General features: G+C 44.2%; 1 protein-coding gene, 1 long non-coding RNA gene and 4 other non-coding genes across 6 annotated transcripts in view; 4 read left to right on the top strand and 2 right to left on the bottom strand.

Annotated features, from left to right (window-relative positions):
- Positions 1-10,593, top strand: part of DNAJC5B (DnaJ heat shock protein family (Hsp40) member C5 beta) — a 32,585-nt gene extending 21,992 nt beyond the window's left edge. Inside the window, exons 3-4 of the mRNA XM_002198789.5 lie at positions 1,515-1,689; positions 7,300-10,593. Coding sequence (XP_002198825.1) covers positions 1,515-1,689; positions 7,300-7,394 — 270 coding nt within the window. The 3' untranslated portion in view covers positions 7,395-10,593. The remainder of the gene's footprint in view (positions 1-1,514; positions 1,690-7,299) is intronic.
- A 1,692-nt stretch (positions 10,594-12,285) lies between these two features.
- On the bottom strand, positions 12,286-12,376 carry TRNAY-GUA (transfer RNA tyrosine (anticodon GUA)). The gene is given in 2 exon segments: positions 12,286-12,321; positions 12,340-12,376. It is a non-coding gene; the product is annotated as a tRNA-Tyr (tRNA).
- A 161-nt stretch (positions 12,377-12,537) lies between these two features.
- LOC115493909 (uncharacterized) lies at positions 12,538-27,660 on the top strand. The gene is made up of 4 exons (XR_003958892.4): positions 12,538-12,667; positions 14,873-14,958; positions 15,714-15,852; positions 23,837-27,660. It is a non-coding gene; the product is annotated as an uncharacterized lncRNA (long non-coding RNA).
- TRNAR-ACG (transfer RNA arginine (anticodon ACG)) lies at positions 12,620-12,692 on the top strand. Its single transcript has one exon. It is a non-coding gene; the product is annotated as a tRNA-Arg (tRNA).
- TRNAY-GUA (transfer RNA tyrosine (anticodon GUA)) lies at positions 14,393-14,483 on the top strand. The gene is given in 2 exon segments: positions 14,393-14,429; positions 14,448-14,483. It is a non-coding gene; the product is annotated as a tRNA-Tyr (tRNA).
- Positions 18,099-18,171, bottom strand: TRNAR-ACG (transfer RNA arginine (anticodon ACG)). Its single transcript has one exon. It is a non-coding gene; the product is annotated as a tRNA-Arg (tRNA).
- Positions 27,661-27,787: the final 127 nt, after the last annotated feature.

A 27,787-nucleotide genomic window follows, 5' to 3' on the forward strand; every position in this document is an offset into this window, starting at 1 on the left:
CATATTGTCTTAGGAACATAAATACTTAGCAAAGGGCAGACTGGATAACTATAATGCTAAAGCCTGGCTGTACCTCCAATCTAAATATATATGGTAGCCACAAAGCTGTGCTGCTTTTACCCACACATTCAGAGAATCATAGAAGGGTTTGGTTTGGAAGGGACCTTAAAGATCATCCAGTTACAGCCCCCTGCCACGTGCAGAGAGACTTCCCACTAGACCAGGTTGCTCAGGGATGGATTCAACATGGTCTTCAACACCTCCAGTGATGGGGCACTCATAGCTTCTCATGACAACCTGTTCCAGTGCCTCATCACCCTCACAATGAAGAATTACTTCCTAATAACTAATCTAAATCCACCCTCTTTCCATTTATTTCTACATATCAGCTTTGATTTGCTTTCCAGGAATGTCACTGGTTTTCCTTTGCCATTATGTCCATGAAGAGATGTCCATGGAGATTTCTTCTGTATCACAAACATCTCCATGTAGTCCTGGATGTACCTTAGGTCAGGAGCCAGGCTGCTGTCACATCCCCGTGGAGCACAGACCGGCAATGCCAGCCTAAAGGCTCCCCTCCTACATGGCCATTGCTGTGATGCAGCACACACTTGAACATCTGGGGAACTGTGCTGTGAACCCAGGCACTGACTTCATCTGAAGGAAGAAATCTCTGTAAATTTAAATTTTCTGGCTCTTGACTCTTACTAAGATCTCTGGTCTTGGCCCCAGGCAATTGTGTTTGCTCTCCTGAATCCTCTATGCTTTGTGCCATGGGGACAAGAGTGATCAAAGGTGGGAACATCTTGCCATCTGAGTCCTCAGATCAAGAAACCATAGTCTGAGGACTATAATTTAGGAGATGTCACCTGTGTGGTCCTGCACAGGCTAATGGGGAGAGAGAGAGACACCCACAATGGGCAATTCAAATACTCTTATGGCTGAATCTCCCCCTGGAAGAGCTTTTAACTTCTCTTTGACTGTGTGGGGAGTCCATAGCAGCTACATCCAGTCCTAAACTGGATGCCTTATTTCAGTGCCCAAAATTATGTGGGATGCATCTGGGTCTTTGCTTCTTTTTCTCTCAGTTTTGTTATTGACAAGAGTTTGCCAGTAAATAAGTGTTTGCAAAAATGATCTTGGGCAAATGAGTCATTTTAAAGATGGAAATGAGTCATGTTAAGGTGGGTGGGGTTTTGCATACTGCCTGGAGGGTTTTTCTGAGGGCCATAAGCAGAACAACAAACTTTCAAATGTTGAGCATGTGGGAGCCTGTTGGTTGGTGTCTTCTTTGTGGATTTGGTCCTTAGTGACAAATAGGAGCTGGTGGGTGAGGAGGGCTTTGGAACATCTGGCCCTCATTTAGGCACTGGGACAGCAGGTGGACTCCTCTGAGTGCCAAGCACTTAGGAACCAGAGCTCCTCTGACATTCTGCCTTCAGCTGTAAGAGACAGCCACAAGTTTGGGGAAGGTCACTGCTGACAGGACTTTCATCCTGCTGTGTTTAACCCAGGGCCTGTTTGCAGTCTGTGGTTTGCTGACTGGCTGCTACCTCTGCTGCTGCCTCTGCTGCTGCTTCAACTGCTGCTGTGGAAAGTGTAAACCAAAGGCACCCGAGGGGGAACAGCAGGAGTTTTTTGTGTCTCCAGAAGATTTGGAAGAGCAAATTAAGAACGACATGGAAAGAGGTGTGTATTGTAGGGGCAAAGCTGTTCCAAACAATCTTTGAAGCCTGTAGTCCAGATGTTCTGCTCACAATGCTGAGGCTGCTTCCAGACTTCAATGGAGACATGCCAAGTCACTCTAGCTAAGACCACAACCCAGTGAACTTCCCAAATTATGTATTAATGCAAAACCAAACTTAGGGCACTTAAAACTAAACATCTCCTATATCTCTTATGAGACACACAATAAAATTCTTAGGGCTCATTTTAAGGGACAGTGTCCACTCTGTAGCCCCCATGCCCACATTCCTTCATATCCTAGATCCTATACTCATACATTAGGCTCTGCTGGACTGGTGCCTGTCACATCTGATTGGCCTGAATAAGCTGTCATTCAGACTTTAGTTCTGTAAAACTTTTCCCTGCCTGTGGTGGAAATTGTACCCATTCAAAAGAAAGCTTCAAGAAAAGATGCCAAGTTTCCAACAGTAAGGTTGTGCAGTAACACAGGAGAGTATGCATGGGAGCTACCATGGTTCTGTCCCTCTCCCATCCAGCTCCCAAGCTTCTCACTCTCTTCTGCAGTAGCAGTTCTACCTTACTCAAGCCTTGGATAAAATCCAGGTGTAAACAAATCCTCTCAAAAATGTCTATAGTTCCTGGACCATTTAATTCTCTGGTGTGCTTCATGGTGGAGCAGGCAAGTGCTAACTTAGGGGCAAGAGGAACAGGAACTTAGGAGCCAGGAACTTGGGCCTGTGGCAGCAGAATGACCTTCACAGCAGGTCAGCCTCTTTTTTTTGGCTTTGTTGCATTCCCCCAACTGCATGTTCAGGTTTTAGCTATGCCGAGGGATGATGGAGGTGATTTCCTAATTTGCCACTCGTGATACATGTGGGATAATGGGATACATGCTCTGAACAGAGTCCTGTCCTAGTGTGCTGAAGAGGGGCGTTTTGCTTTCATATTCAGGGGAAGTAGAAACTACTCAAACTGGATAGATATGTACAGGGTGAGAGATGCAGTGACCCTTGCTCCAGCAATAAGAACCCAAGGTACCAGGGAAGGACTGAGGACACTTTTTAGCTGCAAATTTATATAAACTATGTTTAAGATTACAGGTTTTTTTTATGAGGAAGGACCTAAGAAGTCACTCTTAGGACCTAAGAGTTCACTCTTTTCTCTTCCATTGTTATGGAACATCTTATACTGTTATATTCTTATGTTTATTGTGCTTAAAATAGCAGTGCCAGATTGCAAATGTCATGTTCCCTTAGCAGTAAGAAATTTTTCCCCCCCAACTTTTCACACAAATTTACCCTTCCATAAATATGTAACAAAACACTTGTAGTAGTTGAAACAAATGCTATTTTTATAACTGTTACACCAATGTGTGGTGGTGTTTTTAAACTGATTTTGCCTAGAGGCATATCAAGGTAAACAGTCAGCTTAAAATTTGATCATACTTAATCAGTCTCTGCAAAGACAATAAAAGCTACTAGTGAAAACTTCATAACCACAATATCTTATCTGAGACAAATCTAATAAACTCTACAACATTAGGCATCTGAAAAGTGCAAATCTAAAAAGGGTCTTGCTCTTCATGAGTCTAAAATACCAAAGCCAAGTCTAAAGCAGAAGGACAGAACTTTGAAGAATCACAATGTTTAATTTCTGCACATTTTCTTCATCTGTTTATTTTTAATTTGGTTTATATTTATTTTAATTCTCCCTCAAAAGACAAAACAAAATTCCCCACTGGCAGAAAAATAATTGCTCTTTCCATCTGGCACAGGTACCAGAAGGTATTGGGATTCTTTAACTTTAGGCCCCCTTTACATCCCTTTACTCCCACCAAGTCCCACTGAGACCAATTTTAAAAAATAATTTAAAATGCTTAGCAAAGTACCAGTCTGAAAAACTAACATAATATGTAATTCTATGCTTTAACTATTTGGAAGACAATATTAAATACATAGGTAGGGTCTGGAGAAAACTAGATCTTTATACCTTTCCCACTCTCCTCTTCAGTCTTGCTATATTTTCCTCCTAATCAAAACCAGCAATTCTCAGTAAAGCAGAATTCTCTGTATTTTGAAAGAGATTAACATATAAAGAATAAAAATAAAAGCTTTATGACAAAGAGTAACATAAGCATCTTTTCTGCAGCTGAAAGGAAAACAGACAATGCATTTAGGGGAAAAAAAAAAAAAAAAAAAAAAGGAAAGACAACCAGATCAAAGTGTGATTCCTCCCTTCCTTCTTCCCTTGTCACCCCAACTTTAGGCATGCTGGCCAGAAAGACACAGCTGACTTTTAGAATAGCAAAGACTGTGCATTTTTGAATGTTGAGCCATAGAAATTAATACTCATGCCTTCCTTTAGGTAAATCATAAAAAAGCTCCTGTATGTAATTCAGAAACAAACTGTGTAATTCTGAATCACTTGTGCAGCAGATTTAATTTTGGAAGAGGAGATTCAATTAGGATCCAAGTTCTTTGCATGCCCTCTGAGCACAGACTGAGCATTCCAGCCAGTAATTAATTTCTTTGCTTCCTGCTGTCCCCAGCATCTACAGTATTGCTAACCAGAACTTCTCACTGAGGTCAAAATTTAGATTTCTCAAGCTAAGGCCACACTAAAAACTATCCAAATATTTTTTAATCAGTCACTGCCTTTCTGAGGAATGCATCATTGATAAAGTATCACAATTCTTGATGCTACAAACCTCTGAGACTGAGCCCTTAGCAGTAGTGCTCAGTGGGAGCTGCCTGCTGCTGGATGTACCGCCAAAAAGAGTTGAGATTTAGATTTCAACTATCCAACTGACACAACTATAATAATTTTTCAGTTCTTCGCATGACTCATTAACAAAATTAAGGTTTTACACAGTTGATTTCATTCCTTAGAATAAAATACCATAAAACATAATTATTAGTGAAAAAGAAAGAGGTGTGAGGCCAAAGATTCAGTGATCCATCCCTAAAACGTAAGAGCAAACTGAGTTATCACTGAAATCAACACAATCATGCCAAAGGCTTCAATTCTGTTGATTTGTTATTTCTCTAGAAAAAGAGACTTTCTAGGGGAATTACAATCCTCTAGAAGAAGGTTTTGGTTAAATAAATGTCACTAGTTCTAGTGCTCGGCTAGTTCAATGTCTGTTGCCCTTGATAGCCTCTTTTTACAGCATGTACTTCCAGGGGTAAGATGAAGGAAACTAGGGGTTTGCAAGCCCTGGCACAAACTTAACTTACAAGGATTTCTCCTCATAACTATTGATTTGTACCAGAAGACTCTGACCTAATATAGAGCAGAAGACAAAAATTTAAAAGTTATGTTTGGGCTATTACATTTTAAATATGACATTTTTTAGTGTTTCAGATCAAACATGACATTAGAAAGGTGCAAAATAAGATAACTGCGGTATGATGCCATGATGTTACAGGTAACCTATCAAAATGCACTAGCAGAGGGAAATATCACTTGCTTGTCTGCAGCACAGACACGTGCAACACTTCATCACTTTCCCACACACATGGGGCAGGTTGACAGATTTTACTTCCACTGAAGTTGATGGCAAAATTTTTGTTAACTTTCGTGTTCCTGGAGGAGGTGGCATTGGAATTTGGATTGCCTTTGTACTTCAGGCTGTAATGATGCACTCAAAGCAGTTTGGCAGGTCTGTTCTCTCCTGTTCAGTCATCATTTTAAGAACAAAGCAAGGCATTTCTAGACCAACTTTTATTTTACAGAAAATGAATTCTGGGAGAGAAAAAAAGAAAAAGAATAAAAGAAACTGAGTAGAAAAATACTTTTCTAACTCAGAAGCAATAAGTTTTTATCACTTCATTGTCTCCTCCACACTCCATATGATACAACTGTAGGCGAACAGTGAGCAGGAGCTATCTATAGAAAGCAGTTTAAACTGTGAATTCTGCCTCACCTCAATTCTGCAGCTTGCCATTAGCAGACTATATTTGTACAGTTTATTATGCCATGGGTCCCTGTTCTGCTAAAAAACCCTATAATAAATCTTAGAAGGGTACAAGCAGCAAAATGCTTGGTGAGGGTGTCAGCTAAGAGCTGTCTGCAGACAAGCCGGAGGCAACACGACAGATTTGCAGTGGGTCCTGTTCTCCTGTTGCACACCTGGGTATCACAGCAAAATGAACTGCTAATCTCTGCCCTCCATCAACAATCTTTCAGAAAATGAACAACTTGGAGGCAGAAGTGGGTGGGAGGGAATGCTGCTCAGAAATCTAGAAAACACATAGCAACTTAAAAATGGATTGGAACTGCCGAACTAATATGAGCCCGAGCTGAGCTCAAAGCATTAATTACTCATATACTTTTAGAAGTTATGAAACACGTTTGTTTTTGACCTTGTGTCTAAATATGGAATTGCCCATACAGAGAAGCTGCTTGGTATTTAATCATTCTTGCCTTTCACCTTGACAGAGTCAAAGTTGTTCTACCCCCACTGAGTGGAAGCCGTATGGCATGCAATTAGATTCCTGCTCTGGGTTAAGTTACTCCTGTACATTACATCTTTTGCCCATGATTCATCCCATCAACTGTCATGTAAATAGAAGGAAATGTCAGATGAGATTTTTTCCCTGAACATTTGGTCATTTGGCAAAAAAAAGTCATATTTTGTATTCAAATACTGTGAAGACTCTGTTAGTATCAAGATATAGACAGTCCAAAGTTTTTCATAGGAAACACTTAACTAAGATGGCTGAACTTGTAAAAGTCACTCTCTGAGACCTGAGTACTTCTCTCCCTCCAAAAAATATGCCTGTTGGAAAGAGGCCCAGAAGAAGGGCAACCAAACCTTGTTCTTTATCAGATGGAGCACAGTAGCCATCAAGGAACTCTGTAAATACTTCACTTCTACTTTCCTCCACTCTACTACAAATGCATTTTTTATAGATATATTGGAAAAGCAAACACAAAATTGCACAGAGTGAGAAAGTACACAGCAGTAAGAATTTATATAGTGATAATATGAAGTTTTGGTAGTTCCAAATTCATTGAAAGAGTAATTCCCAGAGTCCTATTGCATATACATTGCATAAGACTTCAAATTCAATTTAACATTTTTATTTACCTAGCTGGCTTTCAGGATATAATGATTTCTCTCATCTCAAGTGCATTACTATTACTGTTCATGCATTTTTTTCCATTTAACTCTCCTCTTTCTTTACTGTTATCTCTGCCTTCTTCAAAACTCATTGCTGTCCCTTTCTCACAAACACTGTCAAGGTTAGTGCTTGCTGACTCACAACAGCACTGATTATATTCAGCCATTTGTAGGAACAAGCACTTGCTATTAGAACAGGCAGGAACCTTTAGCCTGCAAGCTCTGTAAAGCACCAGGCACAGCAAATGTACAGTCTAACAGCAGCAGCAACACCCAGAAATCTTCCATTGTATGAGAACTAGGAGTAAGAGCATTTGTAGGCTTGGTGTGGGCAATGTCACCTTGTTGATACCCACACAGCTGTCTGATAAACCACATTAAGCTGTAACCAGAGCAGCAAATGAAATGTTGTGGTGCTAACAAGAAATCTGACTTTGGTAGCAAGTGAAGAGTTCTTAAAGTAATCTTTGTTGTTCTCTCCAATTTAGATGGAGAAACTCCTATTACGCTACAGCCGACTAACGTCACTGAGAAGACACAACTGATTGGGGACAGCCATCGGAGCTATCACACAGAGTCCTAGGGCAGGCGAGGGACCTGCTGGGGCTTCTCACTGTCTCACAGTGAGAAAAACATATGATAAGTTCTGCAGCCTGTGTTCATAGCTGTCTTTAAGCTAATCAAGAGCAACCTGAGAGTAATTTCCTACCAAGGCAGAATCTCACTTTATGCTACTTCCAATAGGTTGATAGCTGCACTGTGTATGGAGATACCATGGCCTGTACAGAGCATGCAGGTCTCTCACAGCTTCAAATTGTCTTTCCCTCTAATAATGTTCACTTTGGGATAGCTGGTCTTCTCCCTGCCTGCATCTGTAGTTTCACCTCAGAGACACAGTCTTGAGTCTCTTTATGGACACACTGGCTGTCTCTCCCTGCCCCAGGAACTTTCCCTGCACACAACAGTTTTGCTGGATGTGAAAGATTCCTGTGAGGGAGCCCCAGAAGTGCTCTTTAGCAGGTCTCTGGGAGAAAGTTGTTAGCAAGACAGATGGGGGTCTCCTTCCCAGAGAAGAAGTGCTCTTTGGAGGACAGCTAGTGGCTTGCTGGGACCCAGCTATGACAATTATAAATCCTGAGCCAAGACAAAGAGAGATTTTTCTGATGGTTGTTACAGTGCAGGTCACTCCAAATCCAGGAGCCTTGTGCAGAAGCACATATAGGCTTTCTGTCCTCCCCAGCAAAAGCTGCAAACCCATGGGACAAACCCTGGGCTGTCCCAGAGTCTCCTCCTCCCACAGGCCTGTGGCAGAGCTCCTCCTTTTGGTTCCCAGCCAACAGCTTTCTGCCAACTGGCTTATCCCCACCATGCCCTTGGCTTGTGGCCCTGCTGCCCTGCTGGCGCTGGGCTGGGAGCCAGCACCCCGGCACAGGCGCTGGGGCTGTGGGAGCAGCAAGGACTTGGCAGGGAAAGCAAGCAGCAAAGGAGTGATGGTCCTCCTCACCAGCTCACTGGGGTAAGACTGAAACCTCCTGACATGCACAGGAGCTTTAAGAGCACATGGCATGATTTTAAATAAAGAGGCAGGAATGAGGTGTATGTTCACATATACTATTGCACAAATCAGTGGAGATACATGTGGGTATGGCTGAAGGTAGCATGAAGATCTTAGGCCACTAATTTGTAAGAGCTAAAGGAATACCTCTTAGATCTTAATCTTAGCACCTCACTGATTTGACATAGTCGTTTAAGCCTGAGGCAGCTGAATTTCTCCTTATTGATCACTTTACATCAATCATTGTCAGTTCTGTATATTGGCTATTTTTGCATGCTCTGGTCTAAAGGGGGTCACAATGTTCCACTAAATTATACAGACTTGTGAATATATAACTAGATGAAAGTGTCGTTCCCTTGCTTAAAATTGGATCCCGCAGTTGTAAAACATTGTTATCTACCTTCTATTCTCACCTTTGACATCGAATGTCATTCAGCTAAATATACTGGGAAAAGAATGTGTTTTATAGAACCAGCTGTAACACCAAAGTCAAGACATACTACTTTCAATGTTTCTTTTAAAGTCCCATAACACAAGGATATTTTCAAGACCATTACTTCCTGTTCAAGTCACATATCTGTTCTCTGGATGCAGGCACTGGGGAAGGCCATCACATTGCCCTCAGAAATGGCCCTGGTTTTCTGCTTCAGAAAAGAGGGAAGACACTGGCATGGCTAGAGTTGTGCACAGGCACTCATTTTGCTCCTACCCACAGGCTTCTCTTTGTCCTCAGTTGCAATGCTTTTGGAAACCATGCATATGTACATATTCCAGACTACCTTCTTACCTGCCACTGAGGATGTGCCCATCCAACCCAGTGGTGCCAGGAGAGAGAGACTGGTGCCACCATCCTGGCACTGAGAAGACATAACCCCAAAGGCATGTCTTTCCAGTGGAAGCCAAGTGCTGAACATCTTCCCATCAGGGGGATGGATCAGACAGCACTGGGGTGCTGTCAGAGGGGCAGAGCCCAGAGACTGGGTATGTGCTGTGGACACCAGCACACATGCTCCTCTTTTGGCTTTCTTTTGCCTTTCTTCACTATTCCCCTTTTCAGAGTGTTTGTTCTGGTGTAGGATGTTATTCCCAGTGAAGGAGTAGGGAGAGCACATAGTACATAACAAATCTGCAGGTGAAGTAATTTACTAAGTTTCACTGTCTGGTAGAGAAATTTAGTGTGAAAATGTCTAAATGTTACCTAGTGACTATTTCCAGCAGAGAGCTGAAAGAGGCACTGGGAGAAAAGTCTGGTGTAAAGCTATGTTTTATACATGGAATCCTTCCCCATGTGAAATCCATCCTCCTTTTCCCATGGAAGTTACTGGGAATTGTACCCTTGATTTCAACAACAGCTACAGAGCAGGCCTAAAGCCAGGGAGGAAGAAGTAAATCCTATAATAGCAAAAGCAATTGGGAAATTCTTTCACATGCAACACTTCTGATGGTCTAGAGGGCAAGAGCCAAAGTTCACCAAAATTAAGGAAATTTTCTCCATGGGCTTGAGAGGTACTGCAAGTCATGTGGTTCTTATTTACACTTTCTAAATGGGAGCTTTTTCATGGGAAAGATTTATGACTTGATCTCACAGTGTGAAGCAAAGATAGACAAGCTGCTACATGTTTTATAGACACAGGGTTCTGTACAGAAGAGCCACAACGCATTAGTTAGCATGTCAGTTAGCAAAAACTCTCAGAACAAACCAGTGACCAAGCCTCTGAAGGGGTTGTCCAGGACATGCAGCTTAAAGAGTGTCTGAAGTCATGGTTTAATTTCAAATGGGCAACTTAGTTTTTAAATACCAGAGCATTTGTGTCTCTCATTGATGTGAAGATCAGATATTCTGAGGACATGTGGAGATAGAATGACAAAAGGATTTCAGGATTTAGCACTTCTATGTGATTTTATTCCTTTGTTTGCTTTTCAGAAAAGTTCCTAACATGAACACATACAAACATTATCTGCTTTTGTGTACAGTTCAGTTGCAAACGCAAAAATCTTCTCAAAATGTACAGAGTGTCAATTTTTTCTCTGTTTTGCTACATTTATTTATATTTAAACTTTCATGTATTCAAATCTACCTTGGCTATCAATCATTCTGACTAATAAAGGTTGTATGTATGAATTGTAGCATTCCCTTTACCTTACCACACTATCAACAACTTCATTCCAGTAACAGCTAGAGAAGCCGTTAAGACAGCTGGCCCAAGTTATGGCTTTGCTCCCTGGCAAGTGTCAAATGACAACTCAGGGTTTCCCCGAAGAGGAACTAGCTCTTGGATTGCAGCAGATATGCCTGCCCATGCAAAGCAGCCATGTGAGCCATGGTCTCACATTTTAAGTCCTTTATTTAATGCAGAATGCTTGTAAAAGAAATCATCAGTGTGACGAAGTGATGTAACACAGTAGTTTCACTGGAATCAGCGTCTATATGGAACAATTTCCCCCAGCAAAAAGTGTGTGCAGAGAGTGGAGCCATGGCGCTGCTGAGGACAACAGCAGACATCCTGAGACATCCAGCACCTCACTCTGGGGTTTTGCATCTGTTCAAGAGCCAGCACAGAGTGCCAGATAATCTGGGCATGCTACAAGACAGGAATACTTGTCACTAGGTTGGTATCCAGTCTCTGTGACCACAAAAGCCCAAGCATTTGAAAAATGGACAAGGGGCAGCTGTTTTAGCCATATGTATTCTCAAAGATCTGTTCCTTTGTGTGCTTAGATATGAGCATATACCCAGATTAACTCAAAACACCAAACAGAAGAGGCAGCATACACAAATTAGGTATACCACCATATAACTAGTTATTTAGGTAGTTTGTGCACTTTTAATTCCCACAAGGACTTTGTGGTATAAGCCACAATGCTTAATACAAAAAACTTCAAACATAATTGTATGTCACTTAAGTTGCTTGCCTACCTTGTATAAGAATGGATACTGATAAGATTTCAGTCAAAAAGAATTTAATCTCTGCCTCTTTGTAGAATAAAATAATTAAAAATAATTGAAGAAGCATGCTAAACTGAACACAGTTAAAATTATTGATTTTATCTTTTCTATGTTATCATTTCCTGTAGAAGAGAAAAGAGTGTGCTGTGACGAACCAGGGACAAGGACTACAGATGTCCATAACCCCTTTCTGCTCTCCACAAACTGAAGTCAGCTCATTGATCACATCTGGCTTCTCCTTTCATTTTGAGAGATGAATGGGTACAGAGTTTTGTACAAGAGGATTCAGTCCTTAGTGCCAGTTTCATCCACGCCAGGGGTTGGGAAGGCAGTAAAACAGGACAACTGTGTGGTAGCTGAGACCTGTAATAGATAGACCCCAGTAAGGACACACAATTTTCAATTATGGGACAGAGTCAATACATGCTAATCTTAGAATGAGTTAGGGAGGAAGGGACCTTAAATATCATTCAGTTCTAAGCTCCAGCCGTGGGCAGGAATGTGTCCTGTCCAGCCTGGACTTGAACACTTCTGTTGGCTGGATAAGAAAATATATTCCTTTTGTGGCAGTATGTACAGCCTTCTGCTGTAAAAACAGTGTCTAGACATTTGGAAGAGAGGAGAGGAGACTTGGAAAAATGACCCTCAGAATTTCAACATCCTAATTAACTGCGATGAGACAAAGGGATCTCAGCCGGTATCCTCCTGCACTGACTTGCTTTGTGGCACGCTGGAGTATGAACACACATCTCGTTTTCCTTTAGAAATTAAGGAGGTGTTGGCAGTCCTGCATTAGGCCCAGCATTCTCTGCTCCTGCAAGGAACAGTCGCTCCTGAGAGTGGGACACAGCACACAGGCTCGGTTTGCAATGCGGCTGGAACTCTTCTTGAAAAGCAACCGTATCTCCGAAAAGCTGAAAGACAATTGTTAAAAAGCACTTTGCATAGAAGGGAGAAAAAAAAGTAAGCGTCTCCTTCGAGCCGGAATCGAACCAGCGACCTAAGGATTCCCGTGGGGCGTGGCCTCTACAGTCCTCCGCTCTACCAGCTGAGCTATCGAAGGGACCTGCCAGTCACCGCGGCGCCGTTCAGCAAGGCCGCAGCCAGCTCGCCTGGCGCATGCGCAGTTCGCAGTGCCTGCGGGCGGGCCTAACGGCGGTCGCGGGGCAGGGCGGGAGCGCCGGGAGCGCCCCCTGCCGGAAGGGCGGGGCGGGACCCGGGCCCTGAGGGGACGCGAGGTGTGGGGAGCGCGCGGGGCCCTCCCTGTCGCCTATAGACAAGAGCGGGAAAGAGCGTTCTGTGTGCCGGGCCAGTGGCGCAATGGATAACGCGTCTGACTACGGATCAGAAGATTGTAGGTTCGACTCCTGCCTGGCTCGCATGTGTTTTTTCTGTTCTCGGCCGTGATCGCGCGTTGAAGGGGTCCCGGTTTTCCATCTGATCTCACCATCCTGTCTTCTTACATGGCTGTTTTCTCTTAATTTTCTCATCTGATCTCATCATCCTGACCTCGTCGGGAACTGGAGTGACAGGACAAGGGGTAACAGGTACAAAACGAGAGGGGAAGTTTAGATTAGAGATGAGGAAGAAATTCCTTGCAGGTGACACGGCAGCAGGTTTCCCAGGGAGGCTGTGGGGCTCCCGGCTCTGGCAGTGTTCAGGACGAGGCAGGATTAGGCCTTGAGCAAGGCCTGATAAAGCCTGAACAAGGCAAGCACGTCTTGGTGGGAGGTGTCCCTGACCCGACAGGTGGGTTAGGACCTGAGGATCTGTAAGGTCCCTTCCTTAAAATCCTGTGATTTAACCCCATGTGTCTGCCTGGTAGAGCTGTGTTTTCCAAAGCAAAACACCACTACAAGCTTAAATTTTTCAATTTTTTCCCCCAAATTAGCCTGATTAACACACTATTACATTGCATTGGAGAGAAACCTTCTGGCCCTGGGAGAGGAGCAGTATACTCCACATTGTCCTGACATTCTGTGGTTACTCTCACAGGTGACAACAAAGAAAACAACCAGGAGGTCTCTGAAGGCAGCAAACAACCCTGCTGTGGTTAGGAGTGTTGTTTACATTCTAATTAGCCCTTAGCCTTCAGAAAAGCAAGAACATCTGTGTTGTGTAGTTGCATGAAAAGTGTGTGATTTTGCAACAATACCCAAACATTTTTCATTTACATAAAGGCTGTGCAGTGTATAAAGAAGAGCTTGCAAGGAAGGCATTTCCAATGTTCAGATTTGAGAGCACACCATAGCTTCAGAATAGCCAGTTATTAAATCATAGAATGGTTTGGGTTGAAAGGGACCTTTAAAGGCCACCTACTTCCAACATTCCTGCAATGAGCAGGCACACTGGATATCTTCAACTCAATCAGGTTGCTCAGAGGCCCAGACCATGGATGTTTTCAGGGAGGGGACACTCACCACCTTTCTGGGCAACCTCTTCCAGTGTTTTCATGAAACCCACTGTAAAAAATGTCTTCTTATATCCAGTCTGAGCCTACCCTTTTTCAGTTCAAAGCCATTACCCCTTGTCCTGTACCTACATGCCCATAGAGAAAGTCCCTCTTCAGCTCTGTTGGAGCTCCTTTAGGTACTGGAAAGTGCTCTGAGGTCTCCCGGGAGCCGTCTCCAGGCTGAACAACCAGAATTCTCTTCACCCGACTTCACAGGAGTTGTTCCTACCCTCTGATCACTTTGTGTCCTTCCTCTGGACTTGCTCCATCAGCTCCACGTCTTTCCTGTGCTGAGGCCGGTGGAACTGGACGCAGCAATGTGTGGATTCCAGTGTCCCAAAAGAAGTGGTTCACGGGGGTATGATAAATAACTGCGCTAGCTCACGGGTGCTGCTCGACACATATTTGTATGCAGAAGAACACACAGCCCCGGCAGGAGTCAAAGCTGCACTCTCCGCATTGGAAGTCGGAGTTTGGCCATTCCATTCCGCCATTCGCCGAGCCCTCAGCCCAGCGCCGGCCGCTGCCCGGCCCCCGGAACCTCTTCCCGCCCCCGGCCGGGAGTGTGCGCGGCGGGGCGGGGCTGGGCGGTGCCTTCTGCCGCCGCTGGGGGGCGGCCGCCAGGTCCCTTCGATAGCTCAGCTGGTAGAGCGGAGGACTGTAGAGGCCGCGCCCCGCGGGAATCCTTAGGTCGCTGGTTCGATTCCGGCTCGAAGGAGACGCTAAATGTTTTTTTCTGAGACCGGAGCGCGGCTTCCCTCCCGCCCAAGAAGACGCTCCTAGAGCCGTTTACAAACATGTGCGATACACAAGCAATTCACCTTTTTTTTTCTCCTGAGGGGAAACAAAAAAAAGAAAATACCGCATAGAGGTGGCAGTCCTGCAGTAAATACTGAAATACGTCTTGCAGGGATACTTTTGGAAGTGTTTTGTTGTTTCCCATAACAATATTAGTTATTATTATGTTTAATAAAACTATTATTAATTAATTAGTATTATATATTACAAGTGATAATTGATTTTATTAAATACTAATTATCAATTAATTAATGGTTAACTATTATTATTTAATTATATTTAATAAATGACATATTATTGTAATCACAGAATTGTTAAGATTGGACAGGACCTCTGGAGACCCCCCCCTGCTGAAGTAGAAGCACCTAGAGCAGTTTACACAGGAATGCATCCAGGTGGGTTCTGAATGTCTCCAGAGAGGGAGATTCCATTACCTCCCTCAGCAGCTTGTTCCAGTGCTCTGCCACCCTCAATTCCAGCTCTTCCTTGTGTTGAGCTGGATTTTCTGGTTCTTTCATTTATGGACATTGCTCCTTGTCCTGACACTGCGCACTGCTGAAAAGAATCTGGCCCCATCCTCGTGGCACCCACTTCTGAGATACATATATGACTTAATGAAATCCCCTCTCAGTTTAATAATATATATTTGGCATTCTCCTATGTGAAGCCAAAAATAATTAATAAGATAATTTAGTTCAGTCTTAGCTAGTTTTGTTAGATCTTCTTTCCCGTGGTGATCCTTTGTGTTCCACTCTGGACAGTCTCTCTTCTTTTTGCATGTTGCTCTGTGTGATGCTAAACATTCTGTACTAATTGGGCTTTCTGTGATGCCAGATAATCCTTACAAAGGAGGGCTGTGGTTCCCTGGCTGATAGGAGTGGATAAAATCCTCCACTGTCTCTTGACTTAAGGTGACAGATGTGATGTTTGGTCCTTTGGATGTGCCAAAAAGGGTGACATGGGATGTTCTAGCAGAATGTGGGGCAGAGGGAGAGGGGTCATAGAGGTCCTTACACAGAAGGGGTTTAATACAGGCCGATGTGGGCTTGCTTAGGACATAGTTAATAAGACAGCCAGCACTCATACTCTGCTTTTTTCTCTCCTGTGTTCTATTGTTACTTTTTCCTTAAAGTCTTCTTTTCCATTACAGGTGTTACGTGGGGTGCGGAAAAACATGTTTGGCAGCAGCTCCTGGCTTGGAGAGTGTCAACGTGTCTGAAAGTGTCCAAATTTGTCTGCATAGCAGGGGGAGAATGGAAGTGAAGTTTTCTCCTTCAACAGAACCCCGTGTGAGTCTTCTCTCTGAGTGGGAGTGTTTCTCTTGCGTAGATTTCAGATATGAGAACAAGGAAGTCCTGCTCTCTGTGGGAATACAGTACAAGCAAGATTATCAGCAGGGAAACAGATTTATGAAGCTCAGCAGGAGTCAGACCTGCACACTGATTCTCTTTGTGCATCACATCCCTGGTCCCAGATACCTCTTTATTAATTAGTGTGTTTTTGTGCATACGTATGGACACACAGAGACACCACCAGCAACCTTTCCTCCCTTCTCCTCCAGCACGGTGCAGTGCAACCCTCTCAGGAACTGTCCCATGAGGAACCCAGGTGTGAAAACCTGCCTTTTAGAGAACACAGGCATCTCAGTAAGCACAAATTGAAGAAAGACATCCATTTCCTTATCTGTCTGTCATCCACACAACTTCATACTCACTAGCAGTCAAATCTGAATCCACGGTCCAAAAGCACATCCCTTTGCCATTCCCTGGTGTGGTACAGACTCTGTTTAGGGCTAAAGATTTATTTTATTCCCAAGATTCACCCCTTCATATATAAACATCTCTAAACTCCTTTGTTCCTTCACACTTTGTTCCTCACTTGTTCTTTCACTGATTCAGTGGCAACTCTTTTCACTTCTCCTAAAGGATAGCTCACAAAATAAAAGCACACACAGACTTTGTTCAAGAGAAGGGATAATCTCCTTTCTCCCTCTATCTCCAAGACATTTTTTCTCTCCCACACACTCAGAAAGAATTGACATGCATTTCTGTGTAAGAGTGTAATACACCTGAGGGATAATGAAAGCCAGGAATGAAAAAAAAAAAAACCAACAAACCCAAAAACCCTCACAAAATGTCCTGATCTCAGGACGTACTTTATGCTAAGCAACTATTCTGCCTCTTCAGCTACAGCTTGCTACATTCTGTTTGGCTTTTGACTGTTTGGCTCAGCTTCCCTTTCTTGTAGGACATGCTTATGGATCTAAAGGTACTAAATGTTTTTCACTACAGTAGCAAACTATTCAGTGCTTGCTCAATAGTGTAACTTGTAAAATACTTCATTTAGGCAAATTAATACTGACAGTCACCTGCAAGTGCATAATTATTTTTGTATCTGGTCTCCAGCAAGGGCCTGGAGTGTGTGTACAGTCTATTCAATCATTTGTATCAGTTAATAATGAAAGAAGCCAAAGATCATGAAAACCCCAATCATTCAACATTTCACTCTGATGTACTGGGTTGGTTACAGGAGTAGGACACTTCAGGCAAACAAGGGATGAGGGGACTTTAAATAGCCTGATTGGTGCATAGGGGACACCTGCTGCAACAGAAAGGAAATTTTCAGGTCCTGTCTTGTAAGAAAAAGTGTGTTTGTATTTCAAACAAAAGTTGTCTCTTTTGCTGGAGAAAGGTAAAACAGAATAAATCTCATGGGAGTATGAGGGTAAAGAGTTTCAGTCTGCCTGAAGGATTTCAAATGAGAGATGGTGAAAGTGTTCCTGCAAAACAAGGTGCTTCCTGATGGATGCAGTTTGAGATATGTGGCACATGCATATACAAGATGTTCTGCTGATCGTAAAGGTGGGAAACCACTGGAAACAAGAGAGCACTTTCCTGATTTTGTTAGTACCTGAAACCTTATTATTCCTTCACTGGAGTACTCTTTGTCAGTGTATCCATTTTGAATATTGCAAACACATGCTTCTTTTTGTACCTACTCTTCACCTGACCTAAGTGGGATTTCAGGGTTACCCAGCTGTCACTCAGCTATCTGCAGCTCTCTCAGCTCACATCCTGGGCATTTAGACATGATTTTTACCTCCTCGGGACATTCCCCTGCCCCATTTCAGCAGGAGGAGTTGGATAAATGAGCATCCTCCAGGGTCAGGCAAGCTGGAGTGTGATAGTGGAAAACTGGGAAGATGCTGGAAATAGAAATGAATATTGAAAGTTCCCAGTGGGGTTGGGAAAGATCCATGTAATAAAATCTTTTCCAAAATAAGTCTGTTTGAAGGTGGAGTTGACCCAATTAAAAATTCCCAAGGATGCTGAGCAGGATGTGTGGGTATCAACATAAAGGAACACAGAAGCACATCTCCAGCTTTTGAACTGCTTGGTTGCTGAGGGTTGTTGTGTTCTGTTTTTAATTACACAAGCTTTGCAATTTTCCCTCCAGCTATGCTCAGGGGGGTGGGTGGGAGCCATGGGGAAGACCAGGGTGGGGAAGGTGAGAAAGAGCGTAAAATTGAAAATAACGAGCCAGGCAGGAGTCGAACCTACAATCTTCTGATCCGTAGTCAGACGCGTTATCCATTGCGCCACTGGCCCCCAGCTGTTTGTGGGCCTCTGTGAGGGTGGTGGTGTAGCCTTCCATAGGGGCTCAGGGGACACCTGATGCCCAGCATTACCAAAATGCAGAGGTCACACAGTGGAAATCCCAGTATGTGTAGCCAAGCTCCATATCTGGTATTGCTTCACTGTGAGGAGAAGCTTTGCAAGTGCAAGCTGAGAATGTCCCATTGTGTCACCTGATGCAATATCTATGCTGAAAGGAAAATAGGAAAAAACAATATCATATAATCTAGTTCCCAAATTCTGGCAGGTGTATCATGCCCCTTCACTCATAAACTCTGTTGTCTCCCTGCCCCTGTTTGGGCCAGCAGAGCCCACCTGTTCCCCTGGTGTCTGGAGGAGGAATCTCAGCTGGTGGGAGAAGGAGGAATCTGCTGCATCCATGGTTGTGTAGCAGATGAGTCTTCACTCCACACCTGGTCCTGCCTCCGAGAAGGACCCCACATCAGACAGACAGAGCCTGGAGGTCTGGGACTAACACAAAGCTGATCTGCTCTGAGGGGTAGGAGCATCTCTGGAGGCAGTCAGAGACCATCAGTACCTCATCTTCCAGGCAGTCCTCACACCACTGTCACATCAATACCTCTCCTGTTACAACACTCCTGACTCACATCCACATGTTGGTTCCTGCCCTGACCTCTGAACTACTCTTGGTCTCTACCCCATAATTTTTTCCTGCAGCTGCCAGAGATGATGCTCTTTGAACAGTCTGAACAGGCTTTGCCTGTGAATTCATACAGAGCTTCACACTGGTGCTTCACAAAAGTGACTGTGTCTCAGTGACTGTGGTCTTGGTCACTTGATAAGCTCCACAAAGGCCATGAGGTCACAGAACTTGTTTTCCAGTTTTTACTCATCAGCCACATTCAAGAAAGATTCTGCTTTTCCAAGAAGAGACGGTGATTTATGACATTTTGGATTCAGCTTCGGGACCTCTGATGATTGCTGCCTGCTTTTCTGAGCCCTTTGTGTACCTTGTGGCAGTCAAATGTGTTGATCCATCACTGATAATAACTTGATGTCAGTGAGCTACAAGCTTCTTTCCCATGGTAGCCTTTGTTTGATGTTTGAGTTCTGGCATGACAGTTGTCTATTCAGGCTTTTAGAAACAGGTCTGTATCAGAGAGAGCCAGGATACTGGAAAAAAAACCCTCTGCATATTCAGCCCTAGTTTCGTTAGGCCAATGCAAACCAAACCAAAACAGTTAACCAGTGTTGTACATAAGGCAGCTTGGTAAAGAACATGCATGGCACTTTTTTCCATTCCTTAGAAGCAGGATGAGATTCATGCAACCTGCTACCACAGAAAATGCTGGGAGCTGCTGGAGTCAGGCGTTAAATTACCACAGCTCTATTTGAACACACATTGCTCCTGTACCTTCCTGGCTGCAGTGATTGTGCCTGACTACTGTCATAAGTGATGGCTTTTAGCTTGACTTGATTGTGAGTGCTCCTTCAAGTAATAGATTATCTTCTGGGGTACTGAAGGTATTCATTATGTTCTGGATAATAATAAGGAACTTGAGGATGAAGTTTGAAAGGAGGATGAGCCTGTTTGGCAGCTTTTTAGTCCAAAGTAAAGAGGTCCCACTTCTCCTTCCCTCTTCTCTACTGCCCCGAAGTATAGAGCTTGCCTTGTCCTAGCTATAGTTTTCTGTGGGCACTCCAGGCATCTGGGTCACCTTGATAATCCAGCAAGGTGGATAATTTTCCAATGGTCAGAATCAGCTCAGATGGTGCTAATGAGGGGACCAGACCTTGCAGTCAGGGCCAGCACAAGGTAGGTGAGAGGCCCAGGCTGTTCTCTCCTGCTGGCCAGGGCAGCTCAGCTTCTTGCAGGTGCTTGCCAAACTGCAGCCCGGAGGAGGAGTGTTGTGCTGAGGTAATGAAGAAAAAGGCATGGAGGGGAAGCAAGGTGTGAGAAGTGGGGAATGTATTCAGTAGGTGAGAGGTAGAGTCACTGTCTGTGTCCACAGACAGCTCGCTTTAGACCTGTTATTCAGTCCAATCTCTCTTCATTTTCATCCTTGCTCACTTTACTTTGTGAGGGGCAAGTAAGGTGAGTAGTGAAGATGAGGCCAAATTATTCCTGACTGCCTGAGGCTAGTGCAGGGGGATAAACTGGGAGGAGCAGATCCTTCATAAGCAAAGACTTGCAAATAGCTTCTCTCTTGCAAATGTGTTTTATTTTTCCCTGAATTAACCAGAAAAAACACAAAGTGAATGAAAGGGGGCGAGTGTGTCCAAATGGGTGGTGGGTGTAGAACAACAGGAAGCGTGTAATTGCAAACAAGAGTTTGCAGGGGTGGTGGTGTTGCCTTTTTGTACTTGGGCATCTTGGACTCACACCTATTCCTCCAGTTGGCAGCCAGAGAGATGATCCACTGCATACCCAGGCCAGGCAGAATAGAGGGCTTCCATGTATGAGCTCAGAGATCCCAGGGATGCTGCCCCTCCTGCAGTGATGGGATGAAGAATGATGTTAGAGAAGGATAGTCTCTCGGATTTCCGTGTAGTTCCAACAGAATTTCTCTGAGCAAACAAGGCTGCTCCATTTTGCCTAATGCAGCATGTACTACATTCCAAAACAGCTGCATTATGGTGTCTGGCAATTCAGAAAGCAGGACCCAGTGAGGTGGGCCCTGCTTGAGCCATGGAGACGGCTGCAACCAAGACTCATGGTTTGAGACAAAGCCTTGGTTGTAGCAAACAATCCAAATGCCTAAAGAAGGCTGGAGCCAGGACTCGGAAATCAGGCTAGTGGACCAATAAGGGAGTGAATACATGTAAAAGCTAGAAATGAGAAGGATTTTCTCATTTCTAGAATGAGAATTCTAGAATGCTTCTGTACTTGTCCTTGCCTGACTATTATCCAGGGGAGAGCATGGGGGCTGCAGCTGAAGGAAGGGACATTGCTTTGGATGTTTGCACACAATGCTGTGGATATCATGGAGAACAAGCTGGCAGAGTGCTGGTTAGGTGCCCCAAGCTCTACGTGGAGTTTTACCACATCCTTTGGCAAGAAACAAGTCATTAGTATCCAATTACGCTGAAATCATACTTAATGCAAGACAGGTTAAGACAAAAAGAAAACAAAAACATATACTCAGTTGCCAAGACAGATAAACTTATAAAAGAGGTAGGTGGGGAAATGAGAGAAAACTAGGCTTCATTTACTGGCTTTGAAGATTAAATCAGCACGGCTATTCCCTCATATCCAGGCATTTTGCTGCAGGCCCTCCTGACACAGTAAGGAGCAGACAGCCTACTTTCCTCCACACCTTACACCTCAGGCTGTGTTGACCAAGAAACTTTTCCTTGCAGTGTAACAAAGTACTTCTCATGTTCTAAAACATTTTCTGCTAAAATCCAAAATTCTTCCAATCCTAGGAATTTCACTAATTTGGTATATAGCTCTTCCTATTTCTTCCCTATTCAAGAGACAGGATGGCCTTTCTTCTTGGCAAAAATAAGAATGATTTCATTTCTTTAGCATTACCTGGCCAGCTAACAATACCTTGTCTAAGCCTGAGTGCTGTCATGGGAAAGGCACCAGCTTGGTATTTTCTTTTTCTTTTTTTTTTTTTTTCCTTCTGTAATAATGTAAACATCTCTTCTTTGCCCTGCCTGCTGTCACTATTCTGGTGGGCAAAACCAATATAGCAGAGAGTATGAGCCTAGTCAGCCTTGGTTTGGAGGGGATGGGTTGCTTCAAGCTAGTGCTGGGAATAGAAGCAAGGGGAGCAGTCCTTGCCTCCTCAAGCAGAGGCTGCTCCCTGGTTGATGGGACTTGTCTTTTCAGGGAGAGGGCCAGACAGTTTACCCCTTCATGGAAGAGGATAAAGGAGATGAAGGTTGTTGTGGGAAGGATGAAAAGCCAGTTGCTGTGGTGCTGTGAAGTAGCAGAGGAGGTGGAGGCATTGTGCTGGGCTTGAGAAATCACTTTTAAACAATCTGTTCAATGCAGACAACATCCTGGGACTTACTGCTGTGCATGCACACTCAGTCTCCTTCCTTATCCTCTTGTGTCTTTGTCCCTTTGCACCTTCCACTTCCCTCAAACATTCTCCTGCCAGACTTACAAAATGGCCTCACATAGGGGCCACACAGAGATACCCATTAGCCAGCTGGCAGCACAGTTTCCTCCCTAAACTGGAAAGAAAAGGTTCAGCACTTTTCTGCCCTCCTGCGTGGCTCCTACAGCATTTGGGGTGGAAGGAGGAGTGGGGACAACACCAGGCTTGGGTCAGAGACAACAGGCTCTTTCTTCCTTCCACATGCTGGACATGCTTCCCTAAAAAAGCTGTAAAGTGAGGGAAGGGTTGAACATGAGAACATCTAGATGAAGAAAGATGGAGCTTCATGCCCTCCCCATTGGCTCCTTGAAAGCTCTGTTTTTCGATTTCCATCTCCATGTACCTTGTGAGGTCAGGTATAAAGAACATTTCACATGGGAACATGTTAACAAGTCACCAGAGAAAGTCCTGCCTGACTGGATGACACCTGGCTTGTTAAAGAGACATACTTCCCTGAAAGGGAACGATGCATGACTTGAGTTCTGGGAATAAGCATCCTGTCTGGACACATTTCAGGAACCCAAGGGACTAGTTATGAGACCTGACATATCAGGAGTACCCCACTGAATGCAACCTGAGACGTTACATGCAGAGAAGATTTCTAAGGAAGCATTGCCCCTTCTCAGGAATATCACCTGAATACCTGATGGTGGGTGAGAGGTCTTGCCAATTAAGATCAGCAAGGATAGAAGCCTGTATAGTTTTTCAAGTATTCCATAAATATAATCTATTTTGGATGGATATTAATGGATTTGTCATGGATGAATTATTTTATTTCTGTTCTTACTTGATCTCTTCTGGATTAAGTGGGATTTCATTGTTACTGATTGCCTGCTGACATAACTAGCTGAAGGGGACAGTGAGCTGTTGCTCTGTGGCCACCTAGCTCATGTCAGGCTCCTTGCCATGTTCTCTGGAATGCTAAAGGTTAGTTATAGCCATGTCTGCCCCATTTTGGCTGCAATAATGAGGTCCCTGGTGAGTACCTCTGATGAAGGTCAGGGATGGCAGAGGCATCCTCTGCTGGCAAAGGCAGCTGTGGACAGTGGCGTGGAATAGGACAAAGCTCTGGTCATGACTCCTAAGATTCCTCAATGTGTCTGTCAGGAGTACAGTAAGAAGTTTAGTGATTAGTAGAAATCTTCCTCCCCGGCCAAAATCCCCTCTCCTTTGAGCTGTAATTAGAGCCAGTGACTTAAGGATTCCTCTGAAAACACTGCAGCCCTCTACCCTGGGAGCTGAGCTATCAAAAGATGAGAGATGCAGTCCTGAGAGAAGCTCCCAGCAGGATCTTGCAGCAGCCCCAGTCCCAGCAGCATGATGGCAAGTAGCAAATGCATCACTGTGGGATATGGGGAACTAAGGCCCAAAAGGTGCCTTGAATACAAATTTCTGCACAAAACAATGCTGCTGCAAAGCTGTCAGCTTGTTGTGAAGTGTTTCATAGCACTGATTAGGGATGGAAATAGCACGAAGGCCATACTACGTGGGTAACTGGAAGAGATGTGATTTGCAGTCTACTCTTACATAAATCTATTATCACCCATCTCATGTTTCCATTACAGGCTTTGGAAGTATCAGAAGCATCAGAACAAGGCCGTGTACTGCTCCAGCTTGTCACCTCTTACCTAAGGATTACCTGAAGTAAGATTTTCTGCACATCTACAACAGGATAGAAATGAAGGGAGCTGACCCCACAGCATTATAAAAAGAGCAACACAAGAGACATGAGGAAGCAAAACTTGCAATAAGCAGAATCCATCAGAGGCTCTGTCTTTGCACTACCTCTCCTTGTTTGCAGTCTCCATTAGCAGTGCAGCTCTAAATGCTGTGACAATGGAAATGCACAGCAGCTCTGGCACTGATCCCATGCTCTGCTTTGCCACCAAATCCCAGCCCTCCCTGTGCCCTGCACATGCTTGTTCTCTCCCTCACTTGTCTTCTCCTGATCCAAAGGGTGGCAGTGACAGGGGATGTGGGGACAGTGGTGCCCTGTTTTCCCAGCTTCTTGACCACAGTGGTGGGACAGAGGAGCACGTTCAGCTCACAGCAGCACACCTTCTCTTACATTCAATGCTGGAGCAGTGTCCCTCAGTGCTGATGGCTAGGGTCATGGAGGGGGGTCACCCTCCAGGCTGATGACAAGCTCCTTTGGCTCATCAGGGGGAGAATTTTGGAAGGAGAGGAAGACAGCCAGCCTCAACTCTTTGTCTTCTACCCAGATCATTGTATCAGACTATTATGGTGCTGTCTGTTGCTGTGAGCTATTGGTTCATATTGCCCAATCCTGACTGCAGAGGGTAGAAGTGTGTAGTGGGAGATGTGCATCCTCAGTCAGCACACACAAATCTTGCTGCAAAGCTCCCCCCGCTGTGGCAAGGTCAAAGCCTTTTAGTGGACACAAAATCTGAGTTATTTTATGGTGAAAGAACTTGCTATGCACCCTTTCTTTCCTTGTATTCCCTAAACTCTGCCAGAATCAGAAGGGCTGACTAGGGACCAGCCTGGTGTGGGGAGAGGGTGATGCAACACCACGTGTGTGGACATGGGCCGACGTGCTTGAGATGCTTCCTGAAGTGATAATTCAAAAGGACGTTAATGCAATAAACTGCAGCTTGTTACAATGAACACAATGTCACAGTGGACGACATTCCTCATCATAGCTAAAAGTGCCTGGCTTGAAGGCTTTTCCTGTTGTTTTCCTTTCCTTGCAAATGCCTGCATCTCATTTTCCAGTGCTCTGTTCCCCTATGCTCACAAAAGTCTCTTGTGAAGGAGCGGGTGAAAGAACTTGCCTGGAAAATGGCCAGGAATGGAAAGGAAAACTTTCTCTTCTTGTCTGACTTTCAAGAGGGAAAAAAAGGTATTGGTACTCAGGAATGAAGAGTCATGCTGGTTTTGTTATATGCCTTGAAAGCATGGGCATATAGCAAAAGGAAATAAAAGGAAAACAGAAGAATTTTTAATAACCCTAAGAACATTTCTTGCCTCTGACACTCACCACTTGATAACCCACACACTTTCCTGGTTCTGGTAGCAAATTACTGTGTGAAAACTTTTCTTCCCCCACACAGTATTTTTGTTTAGCTGTAATATGGAACTATTTGACTCTTTATCTTCAAGCACTGAATCTCTATTCTGTCCTGAAAGAATGACCCTCAAGATGGGGGTGGATGAGAACATAACCTAGACCATCCTGGGGAGCTAGGATGGAGTCTCAGCAGGTCTCTGATGTGGTATAAATTTTGTGCTGAGTGCAAACTTAAAATCAGTCTCTCCTTTGAACTATGGACCTGAGCATTGTCCTGGAAAAAAAATATCTGCAGTCCTCTGCTCTGCCAGCTGAGCAATGGAGAGTGTACTGAAATAGCATCAAGAGTGGCTTATGTCAAGCAGACCAAGGCTAGGGAGAAACCTGACACTGGGACAGGGCTGTATCCCTGTGAAGTGATGAGCTGATGCCAGCTGGGAAGCCTAAGCTGGATCTGTGCTGTGAAACACAAGTCCCTCTCTACAGAACATCACTCTTCTTTCCTACTGACAGACCTGGGGCTGCAGCAGTGGGGTTTGGAGTGCTATGGCCTGTTAAGTCCAGAGAAGAACACAAATCTTTCACCCAGTCAAAATTCCTGTTGTTAAAACTATGCAGTACCCTTTTCCTTAAATTCTGGTTTGCTTAGGATGTCCCCCCTAGCACTGCCCCTGCTGTGCCACCTCTGTTCCTCCCCACTGCCACAGCACCAACTCCTGCACTCCAGCATCAAACATCCCAGTTATTCCACAAAATGCAGGTACCTGGGGAGGTTTCACCATTCCTACCTTTCTGCTAGTAGAGAAGACTGAGCCATGATTTACAAACAGGCTTTCGTGGGATGCTGTGATAGGAAAGTAGGAGGGAAAGGGTCAGGGGTGCATTTGAAAAGCAGAGGATTGTGCTAAAATAGAAAAGTACTTGCTTGCTTACTCTTCAGAAGGAAGTGGGATTTTCCCACTTTTCTAACTGGTGTGCTCTTCCCTTTTTCTAACTGCTTTTGTTTTACTTATATCCTTTCTTCCTTCATGTCTCATTTTCACTGCCGGGTATGTTTGGGGGTTAGCAAGCCTGTTCTTGTTATCTGTGAAATTTGTCCCTAGTCCTGGAAAGGACCTATTTTTAGGTAGACAGTAGTGCAGTGCTAGTATTTCCCACATGCAATACTTCCTCCAGTCCTTTGGATATACTTTTAAGCCTTGGCTGTGAAATATGGATCTTTTTCTAGTAATGTGTGGAGGGGATGAGGGTTTGGGAATCTCTTTGTAAAGTTGCATGTGGTTTGGGGAGACGCTGAACTGTTCATCTCATGTTTGTTTTCCTACATCTGGTCTTTTTAGGCTCACTGATTTTGAGACTTTAGACAATACTAATAACTGCAAGGAACATGATAAATGCCTCATGTTAATCACCTTGCAGGGTCACCTTGCCTGCCTGAAGGGTATGGCCTGAGCACCATTTCTTATCCTGATCTTGAGGACTCTGAGGAAACCAGGACATTCTTTTGGGTGGGCTTTGTTTCCCTGTGTCCCCAAAAGCTGGATGACAGGTTCATGCGGGCTTGCTGGCACTGCTGGGGGGCAGAAGGAAGCCAAAGGATCTCCCTTCTCCCAGGCAGACAGGTGGGGCAGTGACCTCATATCTTGGTGTCACAACGATGGCAGAACCACAGCATGCAGGAATTAGTCCTTCATGCAGTTTGTCCGCAGACTCTCACTGTTTCAGGGTCTTTTAATCCAGATCTCTGAGGTTTGTCTGCTATAATTTATGTTGGTACCACTGATTAATTTGGAACAGAAGTTATTATCTAATTCATATGCCTTTTTATCCCATGTTTCTCCTGGTTTGCTACAAACTGTGGAAAGTCCTTGAGCGTGGATAAACCCAGAGAAGGCTGCTTTTGAGCACAGTCAGCTCAGGGCAGTGTCCATTCTCTATTAAAAAGAAAAGGGCAGACATCCTCCCTCTGTCAGGTCTTTGTAGCTGGTTCCTGAAATCTCATGTCCCATACATCTGACGTGCTCCCAGTGACTCACCCTTGGAAATGCTTTTAGTTTTCCTCTTCTGCTGTGATTTCATATGTGCAAAAGAAACTTTCTAAAGATGTCATTATCTCCTGTGCTGGTCTTTGTTTTCCCGGAGATCCGAAGCCAATCCTCAGACTGTTTTTAGAAGGTCTCTAAATACTGACCGCATATGGCCTGTCATCACATATGAGGTACACAAAGACAAAGATATATATATATGTGTGTGTGTGTTGAGTGGAAAAAATGTCAGTCTCAAAAGCCTAATGTTTTTGAAAGCACTTGTCTCTGTTGCAAAGGCTCTCTTAGGCTGCATAAATTGAGTCACACACAAGGGTAGTCTCAGTATTTATCATGGAGTGTTATCAATCACAATAAAATCATGAAATGCAAAATATAATTTTCAGTTTGCACTTTTATAGGTAGGAGGGCTTCATCTTATCGCTGGCTTGTCGGCTCAT

Source organism: Taeniopygia guttata, chromosome 2 (genome assembly GCF_048771995.1).
Source record: "Taeniopygia guttata chromosome 2, bTaeGut7.mat, whole genome shotgun sequence".
Taxonomy (NCBI): Eukaryota; Metazoa; Chordata; class Aves; order Passeriformes; family Estrildidae; genus Taeniopygia; species Taeniopygia guttata.